At 40.3% G+C, this 11125-nt stretch overlaps 1 protein-coding gene across 7 annotated transcripts in view; it reads left to right on the forward strand.

Moving 5' to 3' along the window:
- The window catches only part of LOC113231223 (protein split ends), a 99630-nt gene that overhangs the window by 67221 nt on the left and 21284 nt on the right, over positions 1–11125 (forward strand). For 3 of the 7 annotated variants that reach the window (XM_026465439.1, XM_026465433.1, XM_026465436.1), the window contains exons 3-8: positions 6708–6893; positions 6980–7250; positions 8624–8959; positions 9038–9529; positions 10012–10127; positions 10204–10329. In XM_026465439.1, coding sequence (XP_026321224.1) covers positions 6708–6893; positions 6980–7250; positions 8624–8959; positions 9038–9529; positions 10012–10127; positions 10204–10329 — 1527 coding nt within the window. The remainder of the gene's footprint in view (positions 1–6707; positions 6894–6979; positions 7251–8623; positions 8960–9037; positions 9530–10011; positions 10128–10203; positions 10330–11125) is intronic. The other 4 variants (XM_026465434.1, XM_026465437.1, XM_026465438.1 and 1 more) reach the window with 4 other exon arrangements.

Consider the following 11125-nt stretch of genomic DNA (forward strand, 5'->3'; position numbering starts at 1 on the left):
TTCTTGAGCGAACGTTCGATTCGCGAGGTCTTAGAAGACTACTCTTCCGAACATATGGCGATAGATTTCTCAGGGTTCCATACTGTCTGCAACTCTCTATCTACTGCATATCAATGATATGTTAATTCCAGATACCTTTGCGTATGCTGATGACAACACAGCTGTAAATAGGTGCTTGACCAATGCAAGGGTCAGTGGAGAGGAAATCCAGTCTTGTCGAGAGTCTATGGTTAGCCGTTTGGATTTGGCACTCAAGGCAGTCTCCGATTGGGGCGATGCCAATCTAGTCAAATTTAACGCTACTAAACGCAGACGTGTCTATTCTCCACAAAACGGAGTTCCTTGGAGCTGACTTCGACTTTTCGTGATATATCCATAGCGATAACCGGCTGTCTCCAGCTACTTGGAATGGACCTGTCGTTCAATTTGTACTTCGGCAGATACGTTGAATCCATGACCAAACATGTAGCAAGGAAGCTTGTGATTCTTTCCAGGGTGAGGCGTAACTTCACACCGGTACAAGCACCATATCTTTCTACGTTAGTTTTGATTATAGTGACCCTCCCTACCTAACCTTAGGGCATACGAGAAAGACACTAGGATTCTTCGAGAGGCTAGTGCTTCGGGTGAGCCGCGCCGGGTGCACGTACAGTACCCTCCCTATTTTCCAGATAGGTACCGGAGCTGTAGGCACCCTCACTTCCCGTTGCACATTGCACAACTAGCAGTTGCGACCGCTAAGCCGTCGACTCTGAGTCCACTATCAAATCTCCTCGTTGGTGGCGGAGCTGTAAGGCACCCTCACTTCCCGACGCCGAAAAACGACGTCTCTCCAGTTCCCAATAAACTAAGCGGCTGGAGGGACCGGAGGATATCTAGCTTATCCTCTACTAGCTCTCCGGGCTAGTGACGGACATGCCAGTCGCAGTGCCCTGCAAGTCCATACCCAAGTCCGGGTCCACCAGAGACGCTCGCAAAGGCGTATCACTGGCGGAGGGCTTGGCCCGGACCCCCGCTGTAACCCGGCCTTGCCGTCGAGCCCGTAGTCTCTCCGGAAAACCCTCTCTCGGGTCAGTAGATAGGGACACTCACATCAGGACAGTTGCTTCAGCTGTACCAAACACAAATCCGGTCGTGAATGGAGTACTGCTGCCACCTTTAGGATGGCTCTGCTACATACCAACTGGCCACCTTGGCTTTAAATGAGGCTTAGTCGATGAATGGCCAATTCGCAAAATGGCTACTAGCTAAAATGAGGGCTATTTCGCGGAATGACTAGTTCTGAATATGGCTAACTCTCCAATGGACTAATTCTACAAACGGCCAATTCTCGAAATGGCTGATTCTTGGAATGGCCGATTCTTGATAAGGCCAATTCTTAAAATGGCCAATTCTTGAAATGGCCAATTGTGAAAAAAAACAAATAAAACAAAATAAAGAAAATAAAATAAATGAAATAATTAAAATAAAATAAATAAAATAAGTAAAAATAATCAGAGAAAAAGGATACACACTACATTAAAAACTGTAAACAAATAATTTTCTTGAAAAAGTCCTGCACCGTTATCTCGTGCCTTTTTAGTTTTGTTACAATATGTTTGTATTTTTTATCAAACATAATGTCTCTATTTGCCCGATTTTTTCTTTGCTTTTCAAATAATGTTTTCTTAATTTTTACGTCAAAATGCTTTGATTCCCCTCGTATTTTGTGGATGAAGTGAAATAAGCTGGGACGTTTCGGAATGATGACATTTAGGCGGCGATGCCAACCTTCAATAGCATTGGTGGTCCGGTGGCGTTGACCAGCACAACTTAATAAAGTTGGGGTCAGGCGGTGCCATTGTCTCTCTAAATATTTTTGGAAATCTTTCATTGCATAAGACAGACTTTCTATCTTCCCATAAATGATTTGCCATCCTTCCGGTATAAAACGTGGGGGCAAAAGAGGCATGACGGCGGCTATCCGAATGACTCTTCTATTTTCCTTACAATTAGTTAAACCCATTTCCTTTGCTTTTTTCCAAATAGCCTGCTGGTAATGAAAGTAACAACCGGTTATCTTTGCGTCCGGGTAAATTTCGCTAACGGCATTCATTACCGCCACCTCATAATCACATTTAAATTTTTTTATATTTAGTCCAAGCCGATCTTTGAATAATTTAAAAAGTCGCGTATACGTGAGTTGAGTCTTGTCCGGAAGAAGAGAATATATAATTGGAACAATATTTGTGGTATTTTCGTCGGAACCTATGTCAATATGGATGGTGTATAATTGGTAAAAAGGACGAGAAACACATTTGAATGTACCATCACCGTATAAGCACATTTTTGAGGCACGATGTATAATCTTTTTCGATAATTTCGAAGCAAAAACTATTATTTTATCTGTGCTCCCATCTTCGGCTACAAGAAAATTTTCTGCCAATCCTTCTGGGACATACACATCTTCTAAATTCTGGAATGTTAATCTACGTGCATGTAAAAATTTTTTCCTGGCGTTATAAAGAGAATCTTTTTTAGTGTGAAAATATGGAAGCTTAGTAACTATAGTTCCTGACATATTATCCAGTTCTTTATCGAAAATTCCCTTTATTGGCCCCATATTTTGGCATACTTTGTTTTTGAGTTCACTCATTTTGATAAAAATTTGGTTTTTGTCTGGGTCAGGTTCACAGACGTGTCGGGGTGCTCTTAGTATCCTTGTTCTGGTAGAATCTATAGTTATAGATCCACTACACTCATTTTTATTAGCACATCTCCAAAACGTACTTTGATTTTTATTTGTCCTGTTTCTTTTATTATACCTGTATCCATTTAGTAATAACGTTTCATTACCTTTTTGATTTTTGTCGAAAATAAATGTGTTTTCTTCCATTATGAAACTTGTCACAAATAAAATAATACAAAAGAAACTCAAAAGTCACAAACATGGATAAGATTATATGAAAATGTATTAAAAACTTTTTAACGCGCGACTTTTAGAATAAAATCCCATTGAAAATAATTACTACGATTTTCAAATATCCCTCACGCAAGGGCAAAATAAATTTTGCAGATTAGCCATTTTAAGAATTGGCCGTTTTTATAATTGGGCCTTTTAGGAAGTAGGCCTTTGTCGAATTAGCCATTTTGCGAATTAGGCCTATATCGAATTGGCCATTTTGCGAATTGGGCCTATATCGAAATAGTCATTTTGCGAATTGGGCTTTCCTAGACTGGTAGCCATTTTGCGAATTGGCCATTCATCGACTAAGCCTTAAATGACAACCGTGCCAAGTAGCTTATAGGTGACTCGGAATTAGTGGAGGCGAAGCTGCAGAGCCTTGAACACCGCCGTAAAGTTTCCAGCTTATCGGAATTTTACAGAATATATCACGGAGAGTGTGCGTTGGAATTACACTATATAGTTCCGCTTTCCATGACCGGGGGACTAGGCGTAGACTTGGGTTCCACCTCTATATTGAGGATATTCCAAAGATTCGCACGTTTATATGGCTATGGAGTGGAATTACCTGTCTGCAGACTTGTTCCCTGAACATTTTGTGGCGTCGCCATTTTGACATACACAATACGGAAGCATGCACGTGCACGATTGGAGCGCCCGATCAAACTGAACGGCGCGCCGATTGCATTTGTCGGCGGCGGCTGCGCGAGGAAAAACGCGGCGGAGGCGGCGCGCCGGCGCGGCGCTCATGTCTAGTTAGCACTGAACTGTTTAAATGTATACCGGGAATATTTGCGTTCTATTTTTTTTATTTATTTAACAGACATTTCAATAACATTGTGAAAATACATACAGTGTCGTAAAAACTATAACTAGATTGACTTGAGTTTATCTCTAACCAGATACAAAATTTCTACTTACTAAAAAATTAAGCTACACTAACAATTAATGTAAAATTTATTATTTAGTACTGTCTTTTGGTTTCTCGGGACTTTAATTGCTGCGTTTTATAAATTTTGACTTTGAAACTAGAACTTTTTTAATCAACTTTACAAACGCTTAGGGTTTGTTTATATGTTAGCCAAAATAAAGGCTCGACGAGATACATTGTGATTCAATAGGCTTAGCATGAGACGAAAGACAAAACTGGCTCGCGTTGATATACTTTTGTCTTCTTTACCGACTATGTTCCTAGTGCAAGCATGGGATGATAGGTACAGAAATTATCTACCATTTAAATATTCAGCTACGTAACGATAACATAATAATTAGCACATAAAACAACAAAATAAAAAGGGCACAGCACTAGCTCCGCTCACACATTTTCCCTCTTAGGTTTTTTGTACGGTTCGCATAGAAAAAAACAATTTTCTGTTATTCTGTCTTCATTACACTACAAAATTATATAATTGTACCGATATAGTTTTTGGACGGACAGATATAATGTTTTTATAACAATTTAGTTTATTTAGTACCTAATGCTTACAATCATGCTGCATTTCCGCGTTCCGGGGAAAAAATATATAGACCAATAATACCAAGTGATGGGACGAACAAGTTTTACGCCTGGTGGTAAGCGACACGTCTATCCATAACAGTTGCAGTGCCACTTGCCACTCTGAGTAGTAAAAAGTAAATCACAAAGATCTGCGGGGCACTGCCACAACATCCGTCACCCTGAGACATAAGTAATGACAAGTGCCATGTGCAAGTAATTTCACCAGCACCTTGTACTTTTTCAAACCGGAACGCAGTAATGCCAGTAATGCTCACATTACTGCTTGGCAGCAGAAATAGGTAAAGTGGCAGTACTTCCCTGGACGAACTCTTTCACAAGGAGCTCACAAGGAAACGAACATCGCAATGGGATAAACGAGACTTTCGAGACTACTTTAAGAAGAGGTTTCCATAGTTATAGGCTACGCATTAAGGCAGTTAAACATGATATCTTAATAAAATAATTATTTATTAAAGTTACATATTTCTAAATTTTTATAGTTGTTACGCAAGAAACAAAGGCCATGTTAAGGCAAAGGACAAGTTAGAGATACTGATTTTATTACAACCGTTATTCAATCTCCATGCATTATACTAAGCTCCACTCTAGAATGTTGCCATATCCAAGTAATCACAATAAAAATACTGTGTATCTAGTAGATTTTTAAAACTTTTTAATTAAGTGACATTAATCTCAAAAAAGTCTCGATATTCCCGAGACCGAAAACACCAGGCTCGAGTCTCGAAAATGCCAAAAAATCGTCGAGACTTCAAACTTTCTTTTCTTTTCTTTCTTTTTGTTGAATTAAAAGACGACAAAAACTGGAAGAACGACCATGTTAAACATCACTACTATTTCTCGGCGGGTGCCAGAGATATTTTGCTACGCAGATCTGTGTAAAGTATACAAATTATCTCAGTACAGAGTACTAAAAAAACCGACCTCAAAAGTACGTGGAATTACATCAATTTGCCACATATTATTGAAATCGGCTACTGGAAAATGCGCAAACCCGGATTCATCCCCTAGTTCGCCATTATACGGAACTTGACACAGGAGATAATAAAAATCGGTTCTCACTGCTCTAAGTATATTGAGAGAGAAAAACGCCTTGAGCTGGAGAATAGCAAAATCAACCATTAAAATAATTATTAATTAAATAAAATTATAATAAATTTTAGGCGCTATTTATAAAAATGAATCTTCATGCGTGAACAGCCACCCTTAGAGGTGGATGATTTTCTTCAAAATGAAATGGGACCACTAAAAGAGTACTACTAAGAGGGTACCTCCCTCTTTCCAACAAAAAAAGAACATCAAAATCGGTTCACAAATGGCGGAGTAATCGCGTAACATACATACAAAAAAAACATACAGTCGAATTGAGAACCTCCTCCTTTTTTGAAGTCGGTTAAAAATGGAAATCACGAGCCAGAAAAATTACGATTTTGATTTGTGTACGCGAAGACTTTAATATCATAATACTTATGTTCGAGCGTGTAGATGACATATTTCGTATCGACTTAAAATTTTGAGAAAAAATTGGCAGTTCCGTGAAGTGATAACTTATTTCTCCGGGTTCATGCTAAATATGTTGTATTGACTTTTGACATCGAACGTTTGTTGTCAGCAGGATAAATTATATTGAAAGGTTTTTAAAATTCTGCAACATGTTTCAAATCCTGTCACTAGTATTAACTTAACCCACAATTAATTTCTGCTGAACTGTTTTTGACATTGGTAAACATTACGCGTCATATATTGTATAACGGTTACATAGTATAGTGACTGTGTTAAGAAAGTGAATAGAGTTCTTACAGGTGTTTTGGTCAGCTGCTTCGCCCTTTAAACGAACCGTGCATTTGGTCTGAACCGTTACAATTAAATGACATGTTACTGTTATGTTAAATACAAGTAATTATTAACACAAAATAACAAAAAAAAAACACTGTTTCTTAAATATAGCTACTTGTTCGACAATAGAAATTGGTTCTATTTGGAAACTTACCATGTGACTTTTGGCAGTAGCTAAACTTTTATGCTGTTTGGCCGTCCATACTGTTTCAAGACTATGTTACTGTTTCAAGACTATGTTAACGGATTATTGATAAGCATGGGTAGTAGAGGTTTACGGGTAGACATTTTCGAATATCAAAATGTACATATATTAGTGAATGTATATATTGCTCTTAACATACACACTTGCTTGTTTAATTGGATTTTATACTTGTTTTATTTATGTTTGTTTATGTCCATTTTTTGCAGAGGGGGAGAAGAGGTTACCGGCACGTGCGCGCTGGCGGCAACGGCAGCAGCGCCAGCCAACTGGCGTGGCACCAATGACAGCGCCTCCGAGTTCTGCCGTCGCGGTAACACTCCCGCCACCTTCGGCCGCTATCAGCGGAATAATTCCACCGCACCCTACTCCACGCCGCCCTCCAATGTGGAACGGTAAACACATCTATCTGTAATTCTACCGCCTTGATTTTAATGGATGGGTCTTAACGTAAGAGTGACTATTATGTTGATACGCACAGGTCGACTCCTCATCATCGATGGTACGCGAGTGGGGAACGAGAACGTGGTGCGACAGGTGGCGAGAGCACGCCGAGCACACCGGGTGGAGGCACCGAGGGCGGTGGTGGGCGGCGACGGCGGCGCTCGGGCTCGGGCTCGTCGCGATCGGACTCCAGTTCTCCGGAGCCGAGCGACGGCTCGCGCGCCTCCAGTCCACGCCCCGGGCACCTGGCGCGTACGCCGCCTGCGCCGCAGTCTGCCAACGCCTTAGCCCACCATAATCACCACCAGGTAGCTTTTCTTGTTCATATTATTTTGTTACTCTAATTTTCGTTATACAGGGTGTCCGGTAAAGTATGGATAAGCCCGAAATGCCTTATAGTAGAGCTTATGAACGTTCAAAAAAAATATGAAGAAAAATATATCCCATGTAGTCGGCCGTCTGGGGCCAATTTTATGGCCTCCGCGTTCACCGGACCTAAATCCACTGGATTTTTTTTAGTGGGGCTGCCTTGAGGAAATTGTGTATAGTAAGCCGATCAGGTCCTTGGAAACTTACGTAGCCGTGGCAGGGCAGCCGCTGCAACAATAAGTGAACGACGATATACGCGGCTACTCAAAAGAGCTTTTATTAGCCTGCATCAGAGTCGGCGGCAAACAGTTTTAACATTTGCTGTAAACAATTTGTAAATAAAGTTGTATTTATTTCTAATATTGTTTTTTTTTATTGAACCTCAATGGTCAAGCTCAATTCAGGACAAAAAATGTTCCAAATTTGAAAATTTAGTTTTTAGTCAAATTTACTCCTTTTGCACATTAATAGCAATAATTTTCTATTTATATTTTTTTTTTATTTTTTTTTTTATGACATTAAGTAACGGGACGAACAAGTCGTGTGCCTGATGGTAAGCTACACGCCTGCCCATAACAGTTGCAGTGCCACCAAGAGCTTTAAATTACAAAGATCTTGGGGGCACTGCCACTGCGCCCGTCACCCTGAGACATAAGTTGACAAGTCTCATGTGCCTGTAATTTCACCAGCACCCTTACCCTTCACAACCGGAACACAGTAATGTGACCATTACTGCTTGGCGGCAGAAATAGGTAAGGTGGCAGTACTTCCCTGGACGAGCTCTTTCACAAGGAGCTCTACTGCTACTAAAATTATTTATTATTAGATACAATAATGACTTATACCATTTTGAAATCTACTTTAAACACACATTATTCTAGAATAGTTGGCCACTCAGGTTATAATAATTTTTTTTCTATCAAGGATGCTTAAACTTTGTGAAAAAAAAATTTGCACTTTAAAAAAAATATAAGTGCCATAGTTAGTCATACTATTTACTGCCTATCTATTAGCACAGTTAATGTAGAATATTATGACACCAAAAAATCAAAGGAATTGATTAACTTGTAGTCGCGGTGTACAAAAACGTAAAATAAGGTGAAAATAATTAAATTTAAAGAAAAAAAATCTTGGGTACTACATAGGATGTATTTTTCTTTATATTTTTTTTTGAACGTTCATAAGCTCTACTATAAGACATTTCAGGCTTATCCATTCTTAACCGGTCACCTGTATATACACATTACGTTTTACTTTCTCGATTTGTCCAATTGAGTACACCAACTCAACGTGAATAATTTACGTTTGGCAGTGGTCGTCGACGGCCAGCGGCCGACCATTGGCCATCTGCGTCCGAAACCTGCCCACTCGTTCGACCGACAGCTCCTTGAAAGATGGTCTCTATCACGAGTATAAGAAACATGGCAAAGTCGTGTGGGTCAAGGTGGTCGGGCAGAATGCCGACCGGTACGCTGTGGTCCGATTTAAGAAGCCGTCCGACGTAGAGAAAGCTTTGGAAGTGTCTCAAGATAAGCTTTTTTTCGGTTGCAAGATCTCAGTGGCACCTCACCAAAGTTGCGATGAAGATGCGGATTCCGCTAAACCTTACGAGACTGATATCGACGAGTACCATCCGAAGGTATGGCATGTCTGTGTTTCTTTTAAAACGACGTCTTTTGTATTTTATTACTTCATACGTTTTAATCCAATTTAATTTTATTTACAGGCTACCAAAACCTTATTTATCGGAAACCTAGAGAAAGACGTTACGCAGCAGCAACTGAGGGATAAATTTAAACATTTTGGGCGAATAATAGAAATCGACATCAAGAAAGGCAGTGGCGGCGGAGCGGGTTACGCATTCTGCCAGTACGCGGCGATATCTAGCGTGGTGGAGGCTATCCGGACCATGGATGGAGAGTACGTGGGCGCGTCACGCGTGAAGTTGGGCTTCGGTAAGCCGGTGGCCACAACGTGCGTGTGGGTTGATGGACTCACGGAACACACGGAGAAGCAGGTGCTGAGTTGCGTATCGCGCTGTGGTGGTGCTACATCGGTGTGCGTAGACCGCGCTGCAGGCGCGGCGCTGGTACACTTCGAGCAGGCCATTGCGGCGGGCGCGGCGGTGCGTGAGCTGCGCCGCGTTGCTGCGCACGTCTCCGCTGCCGAGCCCGACCGCCCTCGTCTCGCCGTCGACTACGCGTCGCGCGAGTGCCAGGTAACATTCTATTCTGGTTTAAAGATCGGAGCAAACCGACAATGTTTTGACATTGCCTTTTCGTCTATCGAAATTCATAACCAGTATTGTAACTAATTTGCGCTTTACTCACCACCTGTCTGCACATTCGGTTTGTTCCAACTTAGCGCAGCCAGACAGAAGCTAGAACGAAAACGATCCCTTAAATGTTCAGGTAGACTACTTGATTATTATCTGACAATTTAATTTCGTTGCAATTTGTTCCATTTTTTTTTCAATTTGATTATTGTAATATTAGTCACTTATTCGTGTCTAAAATTTGTTTAAATGCAACAATGGATTCGTTACTGTTCATTAGCTTCGTATTTGTTCGATGTATTTCATATAAATTTAAATAATAAATGTACGCATTACTACCCCAGCACTCCACCCGCCCTGGCGCCCGTTTTGAGCTTAACTATGACGCTATATCACAGATAAGACTAATAAACTTATTGTTTTAGGAGGCCTTTTATGAGCAATTAGAAAAGCACGGTGGTTCAGCTGCGTTAACGGGATCTGAGAGATTAGCTGGTGAAGTTGGGCCGCGATACGCGCCGGCGCGACACGAGTCTATTCGGTTCGTATGCTTGTGGCATATTTTACATTTTATCGAAATGTCTAGCAGGTTATTAATTTACTTTTGTCTTTTATAGGTTTGATGGTTGTGCTTCTACTCGGTCGCGAGGGACTAGCTACACTCGTGGATGTTCACGTACTCCGCGGTACCCTTCGCTCGAGCATTTTGATCCAGCGGAATATCCGGCGGATCGACGATACAGGTAAATTATACCTACTATGGTTTGTAATTTTATTATTATTAAGGGGGAACGTCACGGTTTTATGTAACCTAATACCCAATATATGGCGTTGGTAAGGCGAAATACTAGTTTATTACGATATTCGCAAAATTGGCAGCCAAAAGTTATACTTTTATTGTATACGCGATTGGAGAAATTCATGATGCATTTAAAATTCATATAACTTTTCACATACAATCTTTCAATTAGGTAAAAATATCTATTATCCGCTCGAAACTTAGTTACACACACACATACAAAGGTATAGTTGTTGTTTTTTCAATTCTTTCCAGAGAGGAAAAGGCAAAGGTTTTAACACCATACAGCCAAGTCTTGGCTGTATGGTGTGAAACCTAAGAATAGGTATTCTAGTGTCCTCTTTGTCCAAAGCATGAATACTGAATGTATGGAGTTCGAGCATAGGTCATCTAATTTTTTATATTTTGCTTTTATTTATTTTTTTATATTATTAGTTTGTAAATTTAATGTAAACAAAACATAATAAAACTTTTGCACGGTATTTATTTTACTTACAATTTGAGAGATATTGTTTCTGGCAGCAATCCTTGCACTGGCCCAGTGATTGGGGATAATTTTTGTGTAGATTTAATGTATGATTATGTTTTTGTGAACAAAAATTATCTCAGGAAATAAAGGAGATTACTAAACTTGCAATAGTCCTAGAGTTTTCAGATTTTGACACAACTTTTCAAACAATGGCATGTCAATACGCGTCGCCTCCAAGTTGTGGAATGATCTTCCCCCGCCGCCTGTGCGA

Source organism: Hyposmocoma kahamanoa, unplaced genomic scaffold, assembly GCF_003589595.1.
Source record: "Hyposmocoma kahamanoa isolate Upper Pololo Valley unplaced genomic scaffold, ASM358959v1 65, whole genome shotgun sequence".
Taxonomy (NCBI): domain Eukaryota; kingdom Metazoa; phylum Arthropoda; class Insecta; order Lepidoptera; family Cosmopterigidae; genus Hyposmocoma; species Hyposmocoma kahamanoa.